This window comes from Babesia bigemina (genome assembly GCF_000981445.1).
Source record: "Babesia bigemina genome assembly Bbig001, chromosome : I".
Taxonomy (NCBI): domain Eukaryota; phylum Apicomplexa; class Aconoidasida; order Piroplasmida; family Babesiidae; genus Babesia; species Babesia bigemina.
The window spans coordinates 44372-54379 of NC_027216.1; the positions used below are offsets into that span (position 1 = coordinate 44372).

A 10008-nucleotide genomic window follows, 5' to 3' on the forward strand; every position below is an offset into this window, starting at 1 on the left:
GGTTACTAACATGTCATTCACTAATCTAATAGGTCGCCTACTATATCACAGAGTACGGCAGTTGTCAAATGCCACGTTAGTGGCTAATAACCCCAGCTTCACATTACAGACACAATGTGTCTATGTAATGACGTGTAACAAGTGACGCACAACTAAACATCGCAAACGAAATCATCTCTTAAGTGGGCTACACGAGTCTGGTTATGCCGCGAAGTAGTCACGCTTTTTTCACAACATGGTGCAATAGACACTGCGACAACACAACTCATCACTACTACAACACAAAATATCAATCGGAAATGGCTTCACTAATGAGGTAATAATCATTGAATAACAAGTTGACCGATAGGGTCGTCGTAGAAGTAACTGGCGTCGTAGAGTGATAGCATTTTCCTGCTCGAAATGAGCAGCGCCTTGGCGTCGAGGTGAGAGGCCTTAGTGGTCAATAGATGGGAGAGGATGCGTAAGATCTCCATGCGGTAGAGGAAAGTGTGGAGTATGTACAGCGCCACTAGGGACCACAGTGCGATAAGGAAGTAGAGGAACGGCATCCGGATGTGCCACATAAGTTGATCGATTTGCCGGAACAATTCGGTGAAGTGGTCGGAGTGCAGCGCTTTTTTGCCTTGTATGTTGAGGTCACCGCAGCGCATGACACGGTTGCCATTGACCAGGAGATTTGCGTTACGATACGTGAATCCGTAACGGTAGAGTGTGGGCAGAGGTCCGGCGCACTGGACGATGGACGGGCAGTGGCAGGTGCCCTTTCCACCGTGGGTGCCAGGTTGGCATGGGCATGTGGCGCACCCGGACGCCGTGCAGTCGATGTTGTCCAGTGCGTGCAGTAGTTCACATAGCAACTCCCAGAACTGCCATGCCAGGTACATTATCCACGTGATGTATAGCCCGGCGTGCTTCTGCGGGTAGGTGTGGTGGGCATGGAGTCCTAGGGGTTGGAGGTAGGGAGCGCAGCCACTTGACGATGAGCAAGTGGTGTCGTTGAAGAGGCTCGACAGCGTATCGTGGCTTTTGTGGTCATGCCCGGCGAGTGATGAGATGGCAGTTGTAAGATTCTCATTCTGGTAGCTGCCGTGGAGCTCTGTCCACAGTGGGAATAGGCTGTCAATGCCGTCGGTGTTGAGGTGAGAGATGAAGTCGGAGGCGTCACTGTATGTGCCACCACGGTGCCTAACACGGTCATGAGGGTCCCACTTCCGTAACAGCTGAGCATACAATGCAAACACGGCGGCGAGTGATGAGGGTGCAGCGGGGCACAGCAAGAACAGCGATCGGTAAAGCACGAACAGGCATGAGTCGGCGTCACGGCACATATCTCCGAGGCGCTTGGTGAGATCCCAGCCGGTGCCAGTTATTGAAGCAGCAAAGCCCAGGTCCCAGAAGCCGAGCGGAGTGAGGCACTGCTGACCTGGTTGGTTGGCGGCGCAGTTGGCACACTCGATGGTCCCGTCAGCGGTGGTGAGGGTATGCGGCAGGAGTCCGTGGCAGCTGTCGGAGAGGAACGACTGCAGCGGCGAGGTAGGCGGGCAGCCGTGAATGGTGGTGGTGGAGGAAGTGGTAGTTGTAGTAGTTGCAGCAGTAGTAGTACTGATACTAAAGTAAGTAGTGAATTGTTTACACTTCCAGTTGTGTGACTGCACTTGCCGGCCGTACGCGCACTCCCGCCACCCCCTGACCCGGGCGGTGCTGCGGCAGCACTGGGAGTACAGGAAGTAGAGCACTTTACACAGGCGGCATACTATCTCACGTACTATATCAAGCAGTTCGACAGGGTCAGAGGGGTAGTGGAGCCTGGCGCGGTTGTTGGAGAAGTCCACTGAATACGGGTAGGCGGCGAGGTCGAAGCCGTGGACGTTGCCCTGAATGGCGGTGAGCAGGGCAGTGGAATATGAGCACGTTGATGCGATGGTATATGGTAGCTCATCAATGCACTTGGCCATGACAGGATCCTCTCTGTTGGGAGTGTCGCCATCGTGGCATCGGCGGTTGAGCAGAGCCTTGCAGTGCTCAGGCAGCTTGTCCACCACCGCTGTGTACTGCAGCCCGGAGAGCCACGACAGCATGTCCCTGACAGTACACGGATATCGTGGCTCAGGAGGAACAGTGATGTGGCAGGCTTGGAAGTAGTGGCATAACACGTTGTAGAGCAGCGATATGATGGTGACAATACTAATTCCATTTTTGATTGGGTCACCGTCAATCATCATCTCGATGGACACACCCTCAATACGGGTGGTAAGTAACTCGTAAATCGCACCGCCAGTGAACATGTTGTTCAACTCGCCGTCCTGCCCACTATCGCCACTAGAAACCCTGTACCCGCACCTGGTGAGGTAGTAGCCAAGTGGGTTATCCCTGTAATCAGCAGTCAACTTACTAATGTGAAGATATTTCCACTCACCTTCACATTTCATCATCAACTTGTTAAGCGCATTGTGCGTCATGGGTATCAGGCTGAGTAACACCTTGGCGTACTTGTGTGCGCGCTCCTCCCTGCACCGCTGACCGGAGTAGGCGGAGATGTAACAATTACCAAACTCACCGGCGAATTTAGTGAGACCGCGAGCGACAGTGTCCAGCAGCGGAGTGCACGGGTGCTTGAAGTCGGAGGGTACGAAATCACCCAGCGCCTTGGTCAGCCTCTCAACCAGCTCGGTGAGTTTGTCGGCACCGTCATCATTGTCTCTAAGGTAGGCGAGCAGCGCAGTCAACGCGTCATAAACATCTTTGAGCTTAGGCGTGTAGGGATCTTCGGTTGGTGGCAATGAGGGATTCTTCTCTTTGTTCTGCTCGTCGTGGAGCCTGGTAATCCTGCTACATACTTCTCTATTTGCTCGAACACTTCTCGAAATGCGGATGATAACTCTGCAACGCTCTGTTCGTGACCTGTTAGATCGGAGCTCAGCGGTCCTTGCAAGTACTTCATGAACCCTTTATAACCCACGTACATATCCTTGTTTATCTCATTAGGCAGCTGCTCCAAATCCTCGTTTACCTTCTTGGCAAACAATGCCAGCGCCTCCCTCACCGAGTCCACGTACAGCCCACGGGCTTCCTTGGTGAGGTCCTTGATGGCATCCTCCACCTCATCGTCGACGTGCTTCCAAAGGGCTTGAACGGTGTTCCTCTCTATCTCGTCGGCATCGTTGAGGAAGTTGTCGCACAACCTGATGGCATCGGCAAGGTCGGTGAGTCGGAGGTTGTCGAGACCATCTTGTATGCCTTTGAGTTTCCCATTGATGTGCGGATTCTCCAGATGAGTTACGTGCCAATCGGCGTATGCAGCAGCGTGTTGAATATCTCTGGAGAGCTGATCTAAATTGTTAGTGATGTCTTGGCCCTGGTTCTTCTTGAGGGACTCCATGTCACTTTTGAGTTTTTTAAGGCCTTCATTATCACCTTCACCAATGTGCTTTGCCATGAATTCCAAGTTCTTGATCACGCCTTTATTTTCGGGCTTGTCGTTGGCAGTACCCTGCAACACAGTTCTGAGCTCGTCAAGCTCAGTAGTTATTATGGTGACACCACCCTGTATGTCTTTGGGTTGTTGTGACAACGTTTCTTGTTGACGTTGGAGATGATGATTGATATTGTCGAAGCCCTTGGCGTTGCCATTCCATTGATCACCGTTACCGAACCCCTGTTGTATTAAATGTTTCAACGGATCGGCAACGTGAGTCACCAGTTCACCTTCAAGCCTTGTGAGTTCATGTTCAACTTTATGCTTGGCTTCTTCAATTGCTTTGGATCTCACATCGAACTGCTGTGCTTGCAGCCCACTGATCACTTTTTGAATCGCTTGAAGACTCTCACTATCGCCATTCTGACCACGGCCAATCATCTTTTCTAACAACTGTAGATTCTTCACGATGGTATCACTAATGAGATCACCACTTAACTTCTGGCTTGCCTTTCTAAGCATATCCTGTGTTTCGCTCATGACCGTATTTGTTGCGTCTTCAATTTTTTTGGTTGCCGCAGCCAACTTATCATTTTGCCCACGAAGGTCCTTTTTAATTTGACCCAGACTGGCGATTTTTTTACCTTTACCAGTATCCCACTCAGTGCCATTAAGCCCCTTCGTTAACAACTCTCTCAACCAGCGTATCACGTCAATTTTAGGATTTCCGCTACTACCCTGCAACGCGGTTCTCAGCTCGTCTAGCACTGTGGTTATAAGTTTGACGCCTGCATCTATTTGTTTGGCTTGGCCGGTCAAGGATTTCTGTTGACGTTGAAGGTCATTCTCGATTTGCTGAAGGCCTTTCTCGCTTCCATGTTTTTCCCACAGATTTTTACTTAAACCAACATCTCTCAAATCTTTAATCGTTTTTATGACGTCTTTATCTGCGTCACCTTCCAAAACAGCAAGAAGCTTCTTAAGTCGTCCTGTAATTGCTTTTGTGGCCCGCCCGATTTTATTGGGGTTCTTACTGAATTGCTGTGCCCACAGCTCACTTATCACATCATGAATTCGTTGAAGAGTTCCATCATGTTTATACTTACTTTGGCCAATCATATTCGCTAATATTTCCAACTGTTCCAGAATGTCATCGGGAATAAGTGGGTGGCTCAATTTGAATCCGAGTTTTACACGTTCCCACTTAATTTCGTGTATGGCTTCTCCAATTATTTTCGTTTCGTCCGATAACTTCTTATTCTGCTCGTGAAGTTCAGTCTCGATTTTCCCAAGACCGTCTTTGCCCTCCCATGTTCCCCCCGCTAGACCCTTCCCCTTCAAATCTTTTAAATCGTCAATAACGCCTCTTGGGTCATTATCATTCAGCAACTTCTTTCTAAGCTCTTCAACCTTTGCCTTAATTGCTTTGACGGCTTCTTCAATTTTTTTTGAATTGGGGTCAAACTTTTGTTTTTGCAGTGTCTCAATCGCCTTTGTGATTGAATCAACGCCTTTGTCAGCACCAGCCAACTTTCCATCACCGAGCGCATTTTTTAGCTGTTCGAGATAATTTTTGATGCCATTTTTGTATGAAGCTGGCTCGCCAGTCATGTATGCCCTTGTGTTACTAACCAGTTTCGTGATATCCTCAAGCTGCAACTGAATCGCTTTGAACGGATTTTCGAAAGTTTGTTCATCTATTTTATCATTGCCAATGTGTCTTGGATGAATGACACCCAGCTCCTTCATACCCTCACCACCAATTTTGTCGATCGCCTCTGCGAGTGGCCCATGCGGGTGCTTGGTCAGGACGCCAACAGATATGTGTTTGAGGTATTTCTCAAGATTCTTCGAAAGTTTTACTCTATCTGCTTTACCTACAAACGGAATTTCATCCTTCCCAATGTGGTCATTGAGTAATTTTTCAAGTTTCGGTTTGAGGTTTGTTGTGATCTCCTTGTGCGCATCGTGGAAGTTCTTCATCTTACTCCCCAAGTCAATGTCACTTCCACCATCTGCACTAATCACTTTAGCCGCCTCTTCAATTGCCCCCTTGGCCGCATCCTTGACTTGCTGCCTAGCTTTGGTGTCGTACAAGGTAACAGCGGCGTCAAAACCTTGGATTGCTGTCTCAACTGGCTTTTTGACTTCCTGCTCAAATTTCTGTTGCATCGTAGTTCCAACCATATTCTTCGCATCTCCGATCGCCTTGTCAACGGCTTGGGCGGTGCCGTCAGGGGGGTTTGCATTACCGGATTCCGTGGGTTCAGTCGCATGGGTAAGATTCGTGTGAAGTCCATCAACAGTCGGCTTTATTTGGTCTATAATTGTGCCAAACAGCTTTATGCCTAAATAATCTACTTCCGCAGCTACCTGCCTGACGCAGCTGCAGAGCGCAATGAGTGCTGCTCTAATGGCGGTTTTGGGATGTTCGGCATTACCACTCGACCGAGTACGCTCTCCCGATAAACCAGGAATCTTATTGACTATCGGGTCAGCGAAACTTTCAATTTGCCCTTTCATCAGCTTCTTATCAAGCTCTTCGACAAATGCCTCGCAAGCCTCTTTGACTTTTCTCAAATTTTCTACTATTGTATCTTTTACATCTTGTGATGATATTTTTGCCTGACCTGCCTTAATTTGGCTGCCAAGCTTCTCCTTGATTTGATCTTTAACAACTTTTAAAGCGTCTTCACGGGTTTTATACCTCTCAATGTACGCCGTTATCTACGACGTCACAGCCTTCATCCCATCAGTCTGCGTCCCTCGTTGATTCTCATTGATCCCCAAAATACTTCCAAGCCACCCATCTACTCTTGCGTCAACCCCGCTACCTCGGCTGTCAACAAACGCGTTATAGAGACCTCTTACGTTCGCGACAATGCCATCAATGCCACTTTCGTGACTCTTCGTACCAGTCCCCTTAATAACCCCTACTTGCTTCTTAATATGATCGAAAATCGTCTGGAATTTCATCTTATCCTCCCGTGATGCGTCGCCGCCGTCCGGATTAATTTTCTCGCAGAGCTTTTCAATCGCATTTTCAACTGTCTTGACCTTATCGTCAAGCGGAGTCTTGATCGCACTCTCAAACATAGATTGTAGTTGCTTTTCCGCTTCCGTAAGTTTTTGTTTAGCATGATCGAGCGTTTCACTCTTTTTTTGATTAAGCTCCGCCAACTCCTTTTCAACGAGGCTCTCCACTCTACCGTTTTCAGCAAGCTTCATAATCCTCTCCCTCAACTTTACTAAATCTTCTTTCACCTTATCACCCAAATCACCAACCTTCAAACTCTCAATCACCTCAGCGATCCCCAATTTTATATTATCCTTCACCACCTTCAAATCCCTCTTGAGATCTGCGTCCATATCCTTCACGGCGTCCAAAGCCTCCTTGACCTTAGACTCAACTGTCTGCCTAGCCTCAGTAGCGGCAGTCAAAAGTTGCTTGCCCTTGTCTTGTAACTCTTTAGCTTGCGTGAAAATAGTGCCGTCATTTGATGTTTTAACTTTCTTGAGTATCTCATCACACTTCTTGTCTGCCTTGACGATGACATTACTGACGGCATTTTTCCACTTCCCCAAATCCTCAACTTCCTTTCCGAGATTCTCACTCGCAGCTTTAATTGCATTACTATCTTGACCAATTCCTTCAACTTTCTGGACGACAGCACTTTGCAATTCATCATGAACTTCCTGCGCCTTTTTTATAGCCCCGTCAACCACACCCTTAGCCTTCTCATTCCACTGCTGCAGACTCCCAAGCTGGCCGGTAACATGCTTGCTAACTTCGTCTATCTTATTTTTAGCATCCACAATCTTCTTGATATTCTCACTCAGTTTCTCATGAACTTGCAACTTATCGTACGCTTCCCTGGCCTTAGCCTCAGCGGCAGCGCGGATTTTCTCCGCCTCATTAATCCAGGTGTTCAGGCTCTTCACTTGTCTTTCAAGCTCCTTGTTTGCATTAACTATGGCCTGTCTAGCAGTATCGATCGCATCAATTTGACTGCCCAGCGTAGACTTGTCTTTTGCAGGATCCAACTTCTCGTGCACGTGCTTTGCCTTCTCAACCACAGTGCCAATCACAGTGTGCGCCGCCTCTCTCCATTTGCGCAAATCGTCGTTTACAGATGTTAATCCCTTATCAACTGCTTCAACGTTTGCTTTTGCTGCTTTGATCTGCTTGATGCCTTGAGTAATCGGCTGCTGTCCATCTCCGTGATCCAACTTCGCATATACCTCCTCAGCTTTTTGGACCACATCCTGAAGCACTCTCTCAGCCTCCTTTTTCCATTCCCCCAATTTGCTGTCAACATCACCCAGCCCACTGTTAACATCCTTAATTGTCTGATTTGCTGTCTGAATCTCTTTGATTTTATTGCTCAGTTCGTCATGAACTTTCAGGCTATCGTAAACTTCCTGGGCTTTCTTCTGCGCCTGCTCACGGATATGATCGGCCTCGGTGATCCATTTATTCAACTTTTCTGTTTGTTTTCGGAGGCTCTCATTCGCTTTCTTAATATCTTCATTCGACGCATCGATTTGATTAAGGTTCTTGCCAATTGGATTGCCATCACCTTTTTGTGAAGGATCCAACTGCCCACTCACCTCTCCGGCCTTCCCAGCAGCTTTGCTGATCACACCCTGCGCCGCAGTTTTCCAATCTCCCAAATCCTTGTGAACAGTTTCCAGTTGTGTGCTAACTCCTGAAACTGCATCTTTAGCTTCACTAATCTTCTCAAACCCTTGACGAATCTTCGTCCCAGAATTTTCATCTTTATCCAACCTTTTATGCACCTCATCCGCCTTCTTCTTAGCCACATTTACGGCGGCCTCAGCTTTCTCAATCCATCCATTCAACTCCTCAACTTTCTTGCCAAGCTCACTATCTATCTCCGCGGCGGCCTGGTCAATCGCCTTTCTATGCTCTCCATCAAGCTGCTTCATTATCTCATCAACATACGTTTTCACTGCATTAATATACTCTTTTGCTTCACCCATCCACTGCCCGAGTTCCTTGACATATTCCTCCAGACCGGCAGTGATACCTTCCAACTTCATTTTAATCTCCCTGACACGGTCCTTCAACAACTCGACAACCGTATGCACTTATTGCTTAATTTTTTCCTTGACGCCCTTTGCGAGCTGTTTAAGCCTACTCTTGATTTTCTGTACCATCTTGTCCAACCGCTTTTTCTCCCCCTTCTTGGACCACTTGCTCAGCCAGTCGACGTGATTGAAAAAGCTTCTCCTGGCGTTCTCAAGCTTCTTTTTCAGCTTAGGGTTCAAGTCATTTATGGCGTCTTTTGCCGCCGTCAAGCTCTTAGAGAATACCCTGGCAACCTCTTTGCACCCCTCTACCAGGAAGACTGCGGACTCCACAGTTTGCTCATCTTCAGCTGACTTAGATGTTTCCGTTATCTGCAAAGCTTGTATACCTTTACGCAACTCACCATCCGGTTTCACGTGTCCCAACACGGTCTCAATCGGCTCCTTGACTTTCTTGTTCGATGCCTTGACAGTGGCGTTGTAGTCCCGCAGGCCAGTGGCCACCTTGGGGATGACTTGACTCAACCCCTTGTGGCCACGCCACAGTTGGGATTTTAGCTCCACAATCACATCATGCAATACATCTCTACCAGCGACGTACGGCTGGTTATCACGGACGTCACTAAACACGGCGTACAAGAATGCCAGGATGGCATCGCACAGGCGGGAGGCGTTGCCATATACAATCTCGGAACCGTCGTAGGTCCCAGGATACCGATAACCTAAGAGGCTGCCAGCGGAGGTGCAGAGATTATATAAAATGTTCTTATTAGGATTCTCAGAGTCTTCCGGAAGAGTGCTCTGAAACGTTGACAATCGTGAAATGACATCGTGGGCGGATGACTCATCTGATGCGGTTCAAGACGACAAAGATCTTTCAGTGTTATGAACAACATTGTATAACGGCTTACAAAGATCGTTGGGGGGCACTGGATTACAGGCACCGGTAGTCACCGGGATAATAGTCAGTCGCTGCGCGACGGTCCTCTAGTCAATAGGTATATCACTGCGACTCCATGGCATCTACCATTCAACGCTGACGCAGCCTATCAATAACACACCAGTCCAACTAACAAACAACCCACCGCCTAACCTACCTCCTAACCGAGTGTCTAATGTGTTCAACCCATTAAGACGCTTGTTGTTGTTTGAGATGTTGAGCTGTAAATTACTTTCTATATGTGGCAGTTTTTTCTGATGACCTCGGTCGTATGCGAAGCTTAGTTGTGTATCATATAGGCTAGCGGTTAATAGGTATCATCATCTGAGGTTCTTGTTCATCTGTCTCATATCTGTATGGTATGGTGTGGCATTGATTTGATTCGTAGATAGGTGATAAACGCCAAATTCAACTAGTCCGGCGTGACGATAGCTAGGTGGCGCGGTAACGTGGCGTCAGTGGGCTAGACAGTAATGATCACCAACATGACGACCCCACTTTGCCCCACAATGGCCTGTCTAGGCGCCCGGCAACATAACAACAGCTTGGCTTGTATACAGCTGTAAAGTGGAGTGGTTTATGATGGGTGAAGTCAAAG

The 10008-nt window shown here is 48.1% G+C and overlaps 1 protein-coding gene across 1 annotated transcript; it reads right to left on the minus strand.

Annotated features, from left to right (window-relative positions):
• Window positions 1–323: 323 nt before the first annotated feature.
• Window positions 324–9600, minus strand: frameshifts or pseudogene? - check sequence (hypothetical protein; the record flags this gene model as incomplete). Its single annotated transcript, XM_012910424.1, is given in 5 exon segments — window positions 324–2829; window positions 2841–6145; window positions 6158–8488; window positions 8555–9318; window positions 9597–9600. 5 exon segments carry the CDS (start codon window positions 9598–9600, stop codon window positions 324–326), a joined length of 8910 nt encoding a protein of 2969 aa, XP_012765878.1.
• Between the last annotated feature and the right edge of the window lie 408 nt (window positions 9601–10008).